The 17,815-nt window shown below is 36.5% G+C and overlaps 1 protein-coding gene across 5 annotated transcripts in view; it reads left to right on the top strand.

Moving 5' to 3' along the window:
- The first annotated feature begins 1,084 nt into the window (after positions 1-1,084).
- Positions 1,085-17,815, top strand: part of Slc12a1 (solute carrier family 12 member 1) — an 84,032-nt gene continuing 67,301 nt past the window's right edge. For all 5 annotated transcript variants that reach the window (XM_070026613.1, XM_070026611.1, XM_070026610.1 and 2 more), the window contains exons 1-4: positions 1,085-1,167; positions 2,320-2,958; positions 14,541-14,672; positions 14,815-14,890. In XM_070026613.1, coding sequence (XP_069882714.1) covers positions 2,539-2,958; positions 14,541-14,672; positions 14,815-14,890 — 628 coding nt within the window. In that variant the 5' untranslated portion in view covers positions 1,085-1,167; positions 2,320-2,538. The remainder of the gene's footprint in view (positions 1,168-2,319; positions 2,959-14,540; positions 14,673-14,814; positions 14,891-17,815) is intronic.

The following is a 17,815-nucleotide window of genomic DNA, read 5'->3' as shown; positions in this document are numbered from 1 at the left end:
TTCTATCATCCTTTCATTGCCCATTAATTTACATTTCCCTCTATTTTAATATACAGGGCACTACCCAATCTCTAGTGATTGATCTCAAAACCCTAGTACTGCATTAACATTCTGATTATACATAATGCTAAAATAGCAAAACCAGAGAATACATACAAACTGTTATTGCTCTAAACTCTAACACAAATGAGCTCACAATTAGTAGCATTATTACCCACACTTACATTTGCAGAAAGAAAATTCAGGCATAGAGTGGTTAAGCAACTTAAACAGAAGTCAAGGATGCTAGAGTTTATATTCAACCACTATAATGCACCACACCAAGCTACGCAGGCAACTGGAATCTACTTTGATAGTTTCTTATTAGATATTAGAAGGACTCATTCAGTCATTCTGATGGAAAACCAGTGATAGAAACTGCAGGGAAGAATTGTCTGTGCAGTCTCCATAATCACCAACTTACAGAATTGAGCAAAAGCATCTCAACAAAGCTCAAAAACGGTTTGATTTTTTAAAAAAATCCAGGTAGCAACAAACAGGCCATTAAGTATTGCCATTAGGAAATGTACCCACCCATAGGTTGATTTTCTGCTTGAGACAGTTTTCCCAATAGGTAGAAATATTTTCAACAAATCATTAGTTCTCCTTTCAATTTGCTTACTTTCCATACAGAAAGGAGTCAAGGCAATATTTAAGATATAATCATTTCAGGCACCATTTTTCTAGTTTTACAGTATTGAGGTTATGTTTTGGGGACTATATTTTGGTGCCTATTCTCCAGAGAGGGAGCTCATGAGGACTCATAAATAAGATGACCATGAGACTCCATTTATCTAGTCCCAAACAACTAAAGCAGTATTTTTGAATGATTGCTGTTGAGCAACCTAGTTCTACGCATGAACTAAAGAAACTTTATTTCCTGCCTAAAAAGATTAATGATTTACTGCTAGTTACTAGTTGATGTGGTACTTAAGGTTTCCCCAAGGCTAATATCTGGGTGGGGCTTCTAAGTACTATTTCAGGCCAATCACTGAAGTCATCTCTCTTAAGAAAGGTTCTAACCAATAAGAAGAAGCCTAAGGTTCTGGATTGAAAGCTAAGTGTCTCTTATATGCCTGTGTAAGGCTGAAGTTAAGTTCCACTCCCTCAGAAGAAGGCTCTTGGGTGGTAAGTGAAGCACTTCTGGGCTGGGTAAAAGTCACACTTCATATTATGTTACAAAGTTAATTCTAAGGACTACATAAGAAGAGAAGGGAGATGCTGTGAAAAACTAAAAAAGCTAGGAATGTCATTTATAATTCTACCAGGAGAGGTAATCTGAGAATGTAAGTTGGGATTGCTTTTATTTGAAGAAATAGCTTTTAATGACTATATTAAAGTTTTTAATTGTATTTAGCACCTCTTTCTAGAATTTTCTTGGAAAAAAATCGAATTTTATGATATCAACAGAGATATTACTCTACAGAAAATGTTTTAAGATGAGGTCATACTGTGGGACTGTGAAAATGATCATAGAGTTCATCTTGCAGTCCAATAGAAACCTTGCAAATGTTTGAGAATATTTTTTAAAGGGAATCACTAGAAAATGATTTTACCTCAATATTGAATATGACTTTATTGGGGATAGTAACTTGTCTCCTTGTTCCAAATGCTCATATTTTTAAAAGTCTCCATAATAGTATTTTTGAAAAAAACAAATTTATAAGCAGAGGAAAGATTCTGAATGTTAATAAAGTTTTAAGAAATTATATCACTTTGATGGGTTATATGTTTTAAATTCACATTCTAAATTATATATATATATATATTTTTTTTACTTGTCACATACTTAAAAGTATTTCTGGAACAAATTGCCTGAATATGTGCAGATTTTTATAGCCAAGCAGAAAGTGCATTTTTAGAAGTTTAAATGTTCATTTTATATATCATACAGTATATATTCCTATCAGTCATAAAATACTCTTTCAGCGTTTAAGGCTGTCAGTGAACTATGTTTCAGGCTGAAAATAATCTCATCCATTCCCATTGCACTCGATTAGTTGAATTATATCTTTTCTACAAGTCGTACTGACTCCAAGAAATCCAAGCAAATATTACAAACACAGTAACATTTTAACAACTCCATTGGAAATTCTGTTTGCTGAAGCAAATCCCTAGTTATTTATTGTAGGATTTAAATGCTCAGGTGACTAGGTAATTTTTAGCAAAATAAATTTAAAATTATACATCTTGTAAAAGAAAACAATTTTCTTGTACCCCGACCTTACTCAAATATATTGTGCAGCCTGGAAAAAGTTTGCTTTTCTTTTTCAATGACAGCTTTGAAGACATCCTGAAGATTATCCAGAGATAATATATCAAGACTCTATTTATTGAGTTCATCTAGAACAAAAGCCATGAGCATCCTAATGTAACCACATTAGTATTTGATCTGAAGTAGCAACATCGAGCTTTCTTTTTCTCTTTTTTTTCTTTTTCTTTTTTTTTTTGCAACAACCATAAAGTATATACCTTAGTTCAAAAAATCCATTTTGGAAGATGTCACTGAACACCTCTTCCAATGTATTTCTGGATTCAGTGCCCAGTAATACCAATCGCTTTCAAGTTAATATCATAAATGAGAGCCATGACAGCGGTGCAGCTGTGAGTGACAGCACCGATCCACCGCATTATGAAGAGACTTCTTTTGGGGATGAAGCACAGAACAGATTGAGAATCAGCTTTAGACCCGGGAATCAGGAGTGCTATGACAATTTCCTCCAAAATGGAGAAACTGCCAAGACAGATGCCAGTTTTCACGCCTATGATTCACACACAAACACCTACTACCTACAAACCTTTGGCCACAACACCATTGATGCTGTTCCCAAGATTGAGTATTATCGCAACACGGGCAGTGTCAGTGGGCCCAAGGTCAGCCGGCCCAGTCTGCTGGAGATCCATGAGCAACTTGCAAAGGTAAGCATGAAGGTCATGGGTAAGTGTCTGCTTTTATTCATCCCTCCAGGTTAATTCCTCCTCTTTAATAATGCTCAAGTGTGAAACAGTCAAATGAAGAGGTCTATTCCGAACTATCTATCCTACTTACACAACGGTCCCTAGTCCTTAGGAAACAGAAAATGCTTCACAAATGTTTACTGACTTGGAATAGAGAAGTATAGAATTAACTCTGAATGTTAGGCAGTATGTGTTGTATTTTATTTGTAATTATAGTCATTCACGTGCCACCTGATTAAACACGTCAAATTGCTAGGCACTGGTGGCTCAGTCCTGTAATCCTAGTTATCTAGGAGGCTGAGATCTCAGGATCAAGGTTCCAAACCAGCCAGGCAGAAAAGTATGTAAAACTCTTATTTACAATTAACCATCAAAAAGCCAAAAAAGTACAGGTGTGAATCAAATGGTAGAGCATCAAACTTGAGTGTAAAAGCCAAAGGACAATTCCTAGGCCCTAAGTTCAAGCCCTAGTACCAGCACAAAAAAACAAACAAAAATATGTTAAATTGAATACTAAGCTGATTCTACCCTAATGTTTTTTTTTTGGTAATGTTTGTTGGTAGTAGTCATGGGGCTTGAACTCAGGGCCTGGGTACTGTCCTGAGTTCTTGTGCTCAAGGCTAGAGCTCTACCACTTTCCACCCCAGTTCTAATTCTGGTTTATTGGAAATTAGAGTCACAGATTTTCCTGCCCAGGCTGGCTTTGAACCCCGATCCTCAGATCTCAGCCTCCTGAGTAGCTAGGATTACAGGCGTGAGCCACCAGAGCCTTCCACAGCAAATTTTCTTTTTAAAAAAGATCACTCTGCCTTTTGTAGTTAGTATTGTAGGTGCCAGCCTTTGTTGGGTATGGTACTTCTTTCTATTCTTTAAAGAAAGAACAAACATAAGATTTGGCATTTATCTTCTTCATCTTTATAACTTTGCCTGAGGCTCACAAATTCACCTAGAGATATAACAATAACTAAAATTTAAGGACCAAAGCTGCAAAAGTGGCTAAACTTTTCCTTACTAAAGTAATGTAGACAAGGTTTCTAAATCTAGGAATATGAAGCAGTACTTTTTTCTAATCTTACAGCAGATCATTAATAGATTCCTTCTGTGTCTTGCTTTGAGATATGTTCACAGACTTGGTCACCTTACTTGCCTGTGAGTTTGCAGTGAGTATAAGTCTTTTTTTTTTGGGGGGGGGGGTCCGGTCGTGGGGCCTGAACTCTGGGCCTGGGCGCTGTCCCTCAGCTCTTCAGCTCAAGGCTAGCGCTCTACCACTTGAACCACAGCACCACTTCCGGCTTTTTCTTTTTGCTTATGTGGTGCTGAGGAATCGAACCTAGGGCCTCATGCATGCAAGGCAAGCGCTCTACCACTGAGCCACCTTCCTAACCCTGAGTATAAGTCTTTATGGAACACACTTACTTTCTAAGAAAAATAGTTGGATGTCACATATTCAAATGTAGCATCCTTTTGTGCAAACTTTGAGGAGGGGAGAAAATAATGAAATAGATCATTTCAGTCATTCAATAATTTTTAATTAAAAGATTACCCACTCTAGAGATCTAGGAATGTCACTCTCAGGAAAGTCGAATAGACCAGATCTCCTTTTAGTTTCTGCTCATCCTCTTTGTAGAGAAAGCACATCTCCCTGGACTACTTTGACCCTTTTCTTTGGGTCTAGGACTTCCCAAGGAGGACCCTATGTTCTTAATTGACTCTCTTCTACACAGAGTCCTGTCCTACAAAATCTTCCTTGTCCTGTGTACACCAGTAGCGCTCTACTGGTTTCTTCATAGAGATAAGATTTACATTTTATCTGGGATATTTCATGCTTTAATCAAAAAGAGTTAATATTATGGCTATTTCAAACAAAACCCCATAGGATTTTCTTTTCCCTTTCTGAGGGCCTGTGCCCACCCTGAGCTTCTTTGTGTTCAAGGCTAGCCTCTACCACTTGAGCCACAGTGACTCTTGCAGCATTTTCTGAGTAGTTTTTTGGAGGTCAGAGTCTCACAGACTTTTCTGCCCTGGCTAGCTTCAAACTGAGATCCTAAGATCTCAGCCTGATTATCTAGTAGCTAGAATTATAGGTGTGAGCCACCAGCGCCTGGCCCCACAAGGATTTGTTTTAAAAGAAACATCATTAGATACTTCTAATAAATAAAATTGAGGCATCATTTTCTTTTTCCTTAATCAGAGAAGAAGGAAGGAGAATGACAGAAGAGAGAAAAGGATAACCCAAAAGGAAAAGTGGTTCGATAAAAGGGCACAGGGTTTCCAAGGTGTAGAATAGTCAGAAAGAGAATTTAGGGCATTATAAAGAAATTTGAATTTATCATATGAAGTAAAATGAACCAAAGTCCTCAAAAAGAAAAAAAAGACTTGTAATTCTATCCTACCATACTCTACCATATTACACATATCTTCAAGTTGACACCTTCATTAAAATTGGCATAATAACTTAAATATTCTCAATTCTTCCCTTTCCCAATTTCTAACAAAAGAAAGTAAGGTTTTAACTCCTATTAAAAAGGAAATGGAGTACATTTAATTTGTTCTTAGGACACACATTCCAAAGAGAGAAATGTGGCTTATTTAGAATTTCTAAAACCATGACCTATATAAATCTTTCAATACAGAGGGAAAAACTCTGAAGATCTATTTCTTTAGCAATCCATCTGTGTGACCACACATTAGGAGTATTAGAGCTGCACTTGACAGATTTGGTAAATGAGATATCATATCATTTTTGAAGAGATAAGTGAGGATAAGGACTTAACTTTGACTTAAAGCACTTTTTTCACCCTCCTTAGGGTGAAATGAAAGACAAATTAAATACCTTAAAATAGGCTTAATTTACAGGCCCTGAAGAATCATTTTGAAAAAAAAATATGGTAAAAAGTAACTCTTTTTCTGAACTTGACCCTCACTCACCCAAGATACTTCATCTGAATTAAATCATGTGGAAATAGCCAGATAGTCAAAGTGGGCACACTTAAGACTGATTCCAGTGTTGCTGAAGTTACATGGACCAAACTGCCTTTGTGTGTTTTCTACTTCAGTGTTGCTCTACCATGGCAGGCATGAATGGTCTGGACCTTCTTTGATGTATTTCTCTGCATGTGAATTTGATTCAGCTACTTCTCTTACTTTCCCCTTCAAATATGACATGAAAAGTGGCAGGGTGCTGTTCTGCCACCTCGTTGACATTTTTATGGTAGCTCCTTAGGTCACAACTAGCAATAATCACCACATAATAATGCTTAGCTACCTCACAGATCTTGTTTGCAAAACCATAAATAATAGTTCATTTAACTCATTTTAAAGCAGAAAACAGCTGGGTACTAGTGGCTCACTCCTATCATCCTAACTACTCAGGAGGCTACGATCTGAGGATCATGGCTGGAAGCCAGAGTCTGGACTGAAAAGTCCATGAGATTCTTATCTCCAATTAACCTCAAAAATCTGGAAATGGAGCTGTGGGCCAAATAGTAGAGGCTCAGGGACAATACCCAGGACTTGAGTTCAAACCCCAGGACCACATTAATTGATTGATTGATTAATTAATTAATGCAGAAAGGAAGTGGCATAGTGAAAGCCAATATTTTCTGTGCCAATGATTATGATGTTTTCCAAGACCATATAGCAAAAGCACATTCACATTGACTGGCATAGTATATTTAGGCAGGAAGCCAGTTGGATTTTGTGCAAACCCTGGTTTAAATGTCCAAGTCAGAAAAAAAATTACGTGACAACTGCTGTCCTAATAGGTAAAATGAAAAATAGATTTAAAAGACATTATTTTAACTCTCTGCCTTCAGTGAAACCCTAGTGGTGATAGATATTGACAGAATTGGTAATCCCAATGATTTGAGATTGCAGTTCAAGAAATCCTTTTCATTTTCTTTATAGTAAAGAGTAAAATGCCTATACTGCTGGCTATAAATTATAGATTTCTGTAAACTCCAGTTAAATGGAAAGTAAAAAATATCCTAATCCTCCCTTGTTTGGCAGTATTGTATAAGCTACATAATATGTACGTGTCTTGCGAAATCCTTGTGAATATTAGTTTATATACATCTAAAGTAACACAATGATTACAATGGGTAGGAACTTAATAAGTGGCTGTTGATGGTGGTAACTTTTATACTAGCTTTTTGCTTAAAAAATAAAGTATACGTGGCTAAAAACATTTAACATTCTTTGTGCAACAATTTATTTCCTTTCCCAATATCATTTTCCCCCTGGGAGCTCATGCTATTAATCTGTGAGGAAAAGTGATTAATGTCCCACTATAAATAATATAGTAATAGATAATGAAAAAAGTAGTAGTTCTTTTAAAGGTATACATGGAAAACACATAAATCATTCAATTTTCTTTTTCACACACCATTTTTGTAAGTTATCAAAAACATGTCAATTTGTATATGAGATACATGTTTCACTTATGATAAATTATGTTATGATTACAATCTATGGCAAGAGGTAGTGATTTATAGACATATCTTTCAGCAACTTAATACAAGAAAAAAATCACCCTCTCATTTTCATCATTTAAAATATTTCCCAGCTGGGCGCTGGTGGCTCACGCCTGAAATCCTAACTACTCAGGAGGCTGAGATCTGAGGATTGTAGTTCAAAGCCAGCCCAGGCAGGAAAGGCCATCAGACTCTAATCTCCAATTAATCACCAGAAAACCGGAAGTGGCGCTGCGACTCAAGTGGTAGAGCACTAGCTTTGAGCTGAAGAACTTGGGGACAGCGCCCAGGCCCAGAGTTCAAACCCCATGACCGACAAAAAAAAAAAAATCCCATTATCACAAAGGGCTAGGAAATGTACTATCAATAAATTCTAAAAGTAATAGTCAATGTCATGTGTTTTTCATTCTAGAAGGGACCTAAAGAATCATCTGGTTCATCCCTGATATTTGTTTTTAAGGACCCAGTAATAGCAGAGTGAGAAGTGTGAGAAGATTAAGATTGACCATATGTTGATATTCATTGAAACTGAGTGATACGTACATAAGACATATTATTTTCTCTACTTTTGCATAGACTAGAATATTTCAATGATGAAACAAAACATTTAAACAATGAGAAGATCATATGGGCCTATATACTTATGGAACTATTTCTCAAAGGCCATCTAAGAATTCTTTGTCACACTGAGATTAAAGACTCATAACTTGAGTGCATGTATTAGTTGTCAATATTATCTAATTGGAGCTTAAAGTATAAATATACTACTTTATTTTGATAATGCCTTACAAAAGCATTTGTTATTTAAGGGAGTCATTATGTTTTAAATAAAATAATCTATTATCATCAGAAAGTACTTATTAGGAATTTGACCTTTAAAGTTCATGTGATTGAAACTCTTACTAGTTTATCAATACTAGAAGAGGAAAAATCTTTTATCAAATAGTCTTTGTTTAAATGCATTTTTATTTTACTTCCCTGAACTCTAAATATACAGGTAAAACTCTTATAAATATATAATGATGCCCTCAAGCTATATAATTTAAAATGCATTTATGAAAGGTTATGGGTCATCATTTATGGTAATAGCGTGTGAACAAGCCAATTAATTCAAAATAAGCAGAGAAAAAAAAGACTGGGTTTCAGAAAACAATAATAAAACTTGTAGGCTCTGCGACTTTGGTCTCGAGAACATGCACCAGGAGTCTGAAAACCATGGAGTATAGCTTTTTGACATCAAATTCCAACAAACTCTCGGTCTAAAGTCATGTCCTGTAATTTGTTGATGCATTGAGTTTATTATTGTTCTGGCTTACAAGGAGGCATTTTTTAGAGTGAACCAAGATTTGCTTTGCCATATCGGTACAGGAAGGTGGTCAGCTAGAAAAATGATTTTGCCTTTGAGTAAACTTCTTGACTTAGTGTCACTGGCAATTTCCAAGAAAGGGCAAGTAGCTTGCTGGAGAACATACCCTGAATTAATTGCACAACAAAACTATACTGTAAATTGCATAGCTTAAAACATTCAGGACTTTTGGACCCTGTATTAGACCAAATAATGGAAATGACATGCCTACTTGTAAATTTACTTTCAAGATTATTAGACAACTAAAAGTATGCATTCAAAGCCTCCCTCCACACGCATAGTAAAAATGTACATAAAATTTTGAAGCACTAGTAGGTTGTATGCATTTACCTAAGAAAGTCAAACACTCCACATTAGCTTTATTTTTGAATAATTTATAAAACAATTTAATTACTAACTCTCGAGGAGGTAGTTTCTTTGCCATATTCTCAAGAGTTGTTTTTTGTTTTATTGGTGTTTTTGCATCATATTGTTGTAAATGAAGATAAATTGAAGAACCATTAAACTGTGGCCAAGAAGGGTATCCATCAAGAAGAAGTGCTCATTTAAGGAGAAAATTTGAACTATTCTATTCATTCTTTATCCAAGGTCATAGAATTTATTTTAAGTCATTGATATTGTCATTAATCCAGATCTAAGGGTCATGGTCACCATTTCTGATTTCATCATAGAGCAGAGCAATTTCCTGAACCAAACATTCAAGTTTAGATTTTATCGGAAAATAAGAGTTTTATTCCCAAGACTGCCTTTAAAAAAAAAAAAAAGCCTGTGTCTCCTGGGACCCTCCAATAATTCAGGCAAAGGAAATTACTTTCTTCCTGAATGAGTAGCTGCTGCTGATCTGGCTATGGGAATCTTAATTATCTAGAATATGAACAATGTTTATAAAAAATTTTCCTCGGGCTGGGAAGGTGGCTCAGTGGTAGAGTGCTTGCCTTGCATGCATGAGGCCCTGGGTTCAATTCCTCAGCACCACATAAGCAGAAAAAGCCGGAAGTGGCGCTGTGGCTCAAGTGGTAGAGCGCTAGCCTTGAGCTGAAGAGCTCAGGGATAGCGCCCAGGCCCAGAGTTTAGGCTGCACAACCGGCAAAAGAAAAAAAAAATTTCCTCACATTATGTCAAATGAATGAGTCCCCTAACCAAAAATCTCTTCAACCTGCATGGACATTTTAAATTCCCTGCCCTCACTGATGGTAAGTTTCTGTCATGAAAAACAAAAGTTACATTTGACCCACTCAACTTCTTATGTGTATAGAATCCATTAAGAGGTCAAAATTTGGCTTACAAAGCATCATCAAATGTATCTGAAACTGTCCAATATGTTATCCATCAATCACATGTGGCTAGAGAGCACTGGAAATGTGGTTAGTCAACACTGGTAAAGGATGACAAGGAAAATAAGCACCAGATTTCAGACTTAGTGAAAAAATATGTGAAATAACTTACTAATACTATATCCTAAGTGTATGTTTAAATGAAAATGTTTTATAACGATTCTAAAATACAAAATTCAATTACACAGTGATTCAGTTCCCTTCTACAAGGTAACTACTAAAACAAATATTTATATTTCAAATATTAGAAATAGGATTTTTTTTCCTTTCCTTTTGGGTACTGAGGTTTGAACTCAGGGTCTCTTGTTCAGTTGGGTGGCACTCTACCACTTGAACTTCATGATGCCAGCCCTGCTTTATGATGATTATTTTGGAGATGAGAGTCTCACAGAGTTTTCTGTTTTCTGCCTAAGCTAGCCTCAAATCATAATCCTCTAGATCTCAGCCTCTTGAGTAGTTAGCATTATAGTCATAAGCCACCAGCACCTGGTTATAATATTGTTATATTTATATAAAATTCATATTATTTTGTATTACATAATGTATTGTATATGGCTATTTCAGGGTCCATACCTAGACCCAAGTTATTTCATCATTTTTTTAAAGTCCTTAAAATGTAACTACTAGGGACTGGCAATATTGCTCAGTGGGAGAGTATATGCATCACATGTTCCAGACCCTGGGTTTAATCTCCAGCACCAAAACAAAATTAAAATATAAATGAAAAGTAGTTACTAGAAGATTTAGAATTACATACCTGACTTGTATGTGTAGCTGGTAGAGATGACCAGTTTTCATCCTGCCTGGTCAGCTTCAATTTCTTTGAATTTTGTTTTAAAACCACCGTACTTTCTATTGGTATGATGAATACAGGAATTCAGCTTCCAACTATATGTACAAATAAAGATTGTAAATGCTTAAGATTAAGATAGTACTTAGGTAATACAAAACTAAATTTTGACTTTAATTATAATATCCTCTTTTGCACAATTGTCTTTCTACAGTTCTGTCAGAAAACACTAAGATGAACTGGTTTAGATTCATTTTATTTCATTCCTGAGAAATGGGTCAGAAACTAAGACATGTGCTCCTAAATGGTAGAGATCAGGGACTTTTAAGTCCACTTTATGAATTCACCATTGTTCAGCAATGGTCTTACCTGGCAAGCCCTTGGCTGATTTTGAGAAACACCGACCCACAACATACTCATATGACTCTTAATCCATTGTTTTACATTAATTATCCAAGAACAACATTTGCTATCATAAACTAAGTTTCATGGGAAAATAAACTAAATATGTTATTACATAAAGGAAAATAGCATGATGAAAGATAGAAATAGAAAATTCAATCTGTGGTGGCTCACACCTGTAATCTTAGCTACTCAGGAGGCTGAGATATGAGGATCGAGGTTCAAAGCCAGCCTGTGCAGGAAAGTCAGTGAGACTCTTATCTCAATTAACCACCAGAAACCCAGAAGTGGCACTGTGGCTCAAAGTGGTAGGGTGCTAGCCTTGAGCAAAAGACCTTAGCAACAGCACCTAGGCCCTGAGTTCAAGCCTCACAACTGAAAGGAATAAAACCTTCAATTCACCTGCATTGAATTGCTCAAATTAAAGCCAGTTCATAGAGGATATGCTAATGGGACCCCACAGCCCAAAGATGCAGGAGTTCTTAACTATGCAAGAAAATTAATCTTCTTGTAAGAAATACTATTTGTTTCTTAGCGGTCTTCTTTCAGAGAGGAAAAAAAAGTGCTTGTCCGAGTCTTAGCTAGTGACATCAGAACAAATCATTTCAAGCTTAAACCAATTTAGACCACTTAAATAAGATAAAGTCACTCTATAATAATGGTAATTAATATGTGAATGGAAAGGACTTTTCCAATGGTTTCAAAATCCTTCTTGGAAAAGATTGCTTTCAGGAGCTCAATGAGATGGAGTTTACTGAGTAAAGAATGAGGTAGATACCAGCAAGGCTAAATTAAGTAGGTGTATCAGAAATGATTCAGTCATATCTAGAAGAGAATAAAAGGTTGCGAGCTATTCTTAACTTAAAGAAAAAGACATACCTTCTCCCCCACTGACTCAAAGATGATTATTTTAAACTTTTTCGAAATTAAGCCATGTGAAAAAAACTATTAAGAATTTGGATCCTAATTTATACTACTTACACTTTTTATTTCTACTCAGATAATTCTTCTGGAAGTTATGAGATGTCTGGTAGTTACAAGACATCTTTGCAATGCTAGCACATTATCAATTCCCAAGAAGGGAGCTATGGAATCCATTAGAATGTTCCCTAAAGCATTCTTGAGGTCACATAGTACCTTTAAACTCCTGTGGAAAACTTTGAACTGTTTTCATGTGTATAAAGAAAATGTTTCTCTGTGTATGTTTCATTGATTCTGCTCAAAGACCCTCTCAGGAGAGCAGGGAAGTTTAGGGTATTTTTTTTTGTTTTATTTAGGAACAAGAACTCCTTATGTAGCCAAGTTGGGAATTACATTTGCCCTACCATGCTCAGCTAAGAAGCTTTGTCACTATTATTTTTTAAATGTTTATTATCTTTAAGTAATTATACAAAGGAGTTGCCACTCAACAAAGCCATTTATGAATACAATGCATCCTATTGTTTCCCTTTTCATCATTTCCACCCATCCCTTACACACTCCATCCCTTACTTTATTTATTTTATTTTTAATATGTTTTATTGTTATTACAAAGGTGATGTACAAAGTAGTTACAGTTATATAAGTCAGGTGTAGAGTATATTTCTTGCCAGATGCCAGTGACTCACACCCGTCCTATAATCCTAGTTACTAAGGAGGCTGAGATCTGAGGATCAGGGTTCAAAATCAGCCTGGGCAGGAAAGTCTGATAGACTTTTATCTCCAATAAACCACCAGAAAACTGGAAGTAGCACTGTGGCTCAAGTGGTAGAGTGCTAGCCTTAAGTTGAAGAGCTAAAGGACAGTGTCCAGGCCCAGAGATCAATCCCCATGACCGACCAAAAAAAAAAAGAGTGCATCTCTTTTTTGACAATGTCACCTTTTCCCTCGCGCTCTCTGTTTTTTCCTTCCTATCCCACACACAAGTTATACAGTTCATTTTCAACACAGTGCTCAGTTCCTTCCCTTACTTTTCTTAATTGTGTAGGCTATACATTGCATTTGTTACTGTAGCCTCTCCTCCTACTTCTCTTCATTTGTCTACCCCGTCTCCTGACATCTCCCCATCACTTTCAAGTACATGTCTCCTGGTATTTATTTTGTTGAATTATGAATTTGCCTTTCTAAGGAATTACATCTCTAGAGTTCTCCCTTACATCTACCATGTTTCAACTCATAAATCTATGTACACTTGTGTATCACCTAAGGTTTTTACTTATAAACTAATTCCGGCTTCCACATAAGAAATTGTGCAACTTTTGACTCTCTAGGCCTGACTTACTTCACTTAACATAATTTTTTTCCCAGGTCCTTCCACTTCTTTGCAAATGATGCAATGATTCTAATAAATGAGTAAAATTCCATTAAAAAATTCATTTGTCCACTAAGGGGCATCTGGGCTGATTCCATACCTTGGCTATGGCAAATAGTGCTGCTTTGAACATGGTTGTGATGGTGGCTTTGTTGTATCCTGGTTTGTGATCTTTTAGCCTAGGAGTGGAATTGCTGGATCATAGGGTAGTTGTATGTTTAGTCTTTTAAGGGACCTCCATACTGCTTTCCATAGGGGTTGAACAAGTTTACATTCCCACCAACAGTTTATTGTTTTAAGTGAATAAAATAAAGCACAGGGAAGATTCCACATACTCTACATTATGGAGAAGATTATTTTTCTGGTCTATCTAGCATGCCCTCTAAAAGATACTTATTGACTATTACTGACCCTTCCTTCTCTGCATCCCTTCTTTCTTTTGTTATTTGTTTAAATTTTTTCTCAATCTGATCACTTTAACCAAAGTAAATACTTTCATTAACAAAATAACAGCCCAGGTTCCACTCATCATCCCTGCAGCTTTACCCATGCTTGAAAATCACTCACAAAAGGAACTCTCCAGCAACTCAAAGAAAAGAGAGGGAAGGAGGGTAACAATATGAATGATGAGGAGGAAGAGGAGAAAGAAGAGAGGGAGGGAGAAAGTAAAGGAGAAAGGGAGAGAAGAAAGATGGGAAGGAAGGAGAGAGTAAAGAAGGAAGGAAGGGAATCTTCAGCTCAGAAAACTTATTTACTAACAGAAGCAGAATGTGTTTTTTGTTGTTGTTATTTTGTCTAGAGCTTTATATCAATTGCTTTGATTTGCCCTTAAAGTTGTATGGAACCATCTGTCGATGATTTACTGTTTTTGCTATCTATGGAAATGCAGAATGTGTCAGTGGCTCCTGGTTCAGCTGATAGGGTTGCCAATGGTGATGGGATGTCTGGAGAAGAACAAGCTGAGAACAAAGAAGAAGATACTGCTGGTGTTGTGAAGTTTGGATGGGTGAAAGGTGTGCTGGTGAGAAAACTTCTACTTTTACAAATCAAGTGTATCCATTTAATGATCTGGTGGATTGGGTTAGCTAGATCTGGACACTAGAGTGACAAAGGCAATTGGGATTTGCCCCATTATGCATTTTCAATGTCTCTTTGACCTACAGGTAAGATGCATGTTGAACATCTGGGGAGTCATGCTTTTCATTCGCCTCTCTTGGATTGTTGGAGAAGCTGGAATTGGTAAGCGTTTTTCCTCTTCTAAATAATTTTTGATGTAAGTTATAAGCTCAATAAGCAACTTGGTTTCACCATTAATGCTGCATGTAAGATGAAGGTCATAGAAATAATTTACACTTGAGCTCCTTTTACTTGCCTCTTTGACAATATTTGCCAGAGAGGAAAGGTGAGACGTTAACTCATGGGAGGCTGGAATTTTCCAGCTTGCCAAATGATCTGGTGAAAAGTCAATTACATCTTTCTAAATTCTGATAAAGTTTAAAGCATAGCAGTATAGGAAAGCACATTTATTTTACATAATTAAAGGCATGTTTAGGGATATGTTGATATATGCTCTTTTTTTTTCTTTTTTCTTTTGCCAGTCCTGGGGCTTGAACTCTGGACCTAAGCACTGTCCCTGTGCTTCTTTTGCTCAAGGCTAGTGCTCTACCACTTGTGCCACAGCATCACTTCCGGCTTTTTCTGCTTATGTGGTACTGAGGAATCAAACCCAGGGCTTCATGTGTGCTAGGCAAGCATTTTATCACCAAGCCACATTCTCAGCCCTATACGCTCTTTATTTGCTATAGAATATCCCCATTGTGATAACGGGCAAAATTTCACTATACAAACCACTTTATGGGAAAACTAGTGAAAAATAACCTACTAAAAATGCTGAATATTTGATCATTTTTCAAAGAAAATAGTTGTTTCATTTTCAGGTACCAGCAGTCAGAAAACAAAGGTTAATAAAATATTTCCAGTCTTAAAATTACAGACAAAATGATTAATATAATGTGTGTATTTACATGGAAAATGGAAGATATTGATATTACTTTGAGTGATTGTTTTTAAATGTTACATTCTATTTAAAATATTATTTTCACCAGGCACTGGTGGCTCACACCTTCAATCCTAGCTACTCAGGAGTCTGAGATCTGAGAGTTGCAGTGTGAAGCCAGCCTGGGTAGAGAAAGTCCAGGAGACTCCTATCTCCAGTAAACCATCAGAAAACTGGAAGTGGCACTGTGGCTCAAAGTGGCAAAGCACTAGTTTTGAGAGAAATTGTTCAGGGACAGCGCCCAGGCCCTAGTTCAAGTCCCATGACAAAAAATAAAAATAAAAAAAGTCAAACGTTCCCTTAGGTTCTGATTTCATGTGATAAAAGTGATGTTCTGTTTTATATATACAGAATGCATTGTGGATTCACTTTTGGGGGGAGACTTTTAAATCATTTGTATCAGGAACATAGAAGCTCAGATGTGTTTTCAGACTCTATTCCAGAAGAAAGGTTTTCAATGAGTGCTCAGAAAGTCATCGTGATTATTGACTTCACTCTTCGAAATGCATTCAGAGCCAGGGGAAGACTAACTTGAAAAGGAAAGGAGTAAGCTACAAATTGAAACAGTTCCCATAGTTTTTCCATGGTTCATGTTTGGCAACTGCGGTGTTCCTGACAAAGGGCTGCTTGCTGGTTTTATGATGCATACCAAATGAGGGTGTAGAGCCTGCTGGGTCCAAAACAAGTAGATGCTGTACCATGGAAAATCTGCATCTTAATATTGCCAAAGTCTTGCTCCAGGGTTTCATGCAAAATTAGGTTTTTAAGGGCAGTTTAGTAACTTATTGAGATCATCAAGAAACATTATTTCGTTTGGAGGTGTGACTGTAGCCAAGGGCAAGAGTAATTCTTTTTTAATGCAACTTACTCAACACCCATATGTTTGGCAATAATGTGAACTTTAATCAGGACTTAGATTACTCTTCATTGTCAATCCAGTTTCAGGTTTATTACAAAACTAAAAAAAATATGAAGAGTCTTATCTTCTACTAAATGATTTAATATAATTCCAGGCATTCACGTCATTTTCTTAAATAGTTAATATCACAATTAGAAGTCAGTAGAGTTCTACCTAATGATTTTTCTTTTTGATAGATATTTGTGGCTTTCTTTTTTCTTTCTTTCTTCCCTTCCTTCCTTTCCTTCAGTTTCTTCTCAGTAAATGCATTTTGGTGAAGACTAGAAACTTCTTACCAATCTTACTCATTTTTACTGATCTTTGCTACAAACCTAAAGCTAAATGGGTTCAGTCACCATGTGGTTCCATTCAGTTTCTTATATTGCAAAAGAAAAGAAAAAAATCCAAGTACTTTCTTCTTGATATGGGAATTTTTTGAGAAGGAAACTTGTATACGTTTTTCAAGCCCAGACTCTGGGAATAAAGCCAGAATAAATCTGGAACCAGTAATAACAGTAGCTACAGCCCTTGGGTAACCATGCTGAAGCTGTAAGATTTGGCTGCCTTATTCTTAAAAATAATGGTAGAATGTGCTCACAATGCTGTCTAGTTATTCTCTGTTTGGGGGCCAATATGGATACAAATAAGCTTGAGTATTAGTCAGGAAAGATGGGTGTAAAAAGCAAGTATGACCTGAACAAAGTCACTTAGAGTCTATGATTTTCACTTATCTAAAAATTAGGGAGCTGGGTTAATACTTTCCAATTCTTTAAAGATACAGCTAAAGACCCTTGCTGAAAAATGAACAACAAAACTGGTTTCCATAGATTTTTCTGTTTTTCATGTCTAGAAGACACAAATTGAAATGGCTGAAGGTAGCCTAATGATCTCACTGTAGGAATCATAAAAACTATCTCAGAAATTAGAACTAAAACCCTGCAGAAGCCAGGCGTCCGTGGCTCACACCTGCAATCCTAGCTACTCAGGAGGCTGAGATCTGAGGATCGCAGTTCAAAGCCAACCTGGCAGGAAAGTCCGTGAGACTCTTATCTCTAATTAACCACCAGAAAGCCAGAAGTGGCGCTGTGGCTCAAAGTGGTAGAGCTCTAGCCTTGAGCAAAAAAGCTCAAGAAGAGTGCACAAATCCCTGAGTTCAAGCCCCACGACCAAAAACAAAACACACACACACACACACACACACACACACAAT

The sequence above is a fragment of the Dipodomys merriami genome, unplaced genomic scaffold, assembly GCF_024711535.1.
Source record: "Dipodomys merriami isolate MVZ:Mamm:240054 unplaced genomic scaffold, mDipMer1.0.p SCAF_185, whole genome shotgun sequence".
NCBI lineage: Eukaryota > Metazoa > Chordata > Mammalia > Rodentia > Heteromyidae > Dipodomys > Dipodomys merriami.
This window is presented reverse-complemented; position numbering and strand designations above follow the sequence as displayed.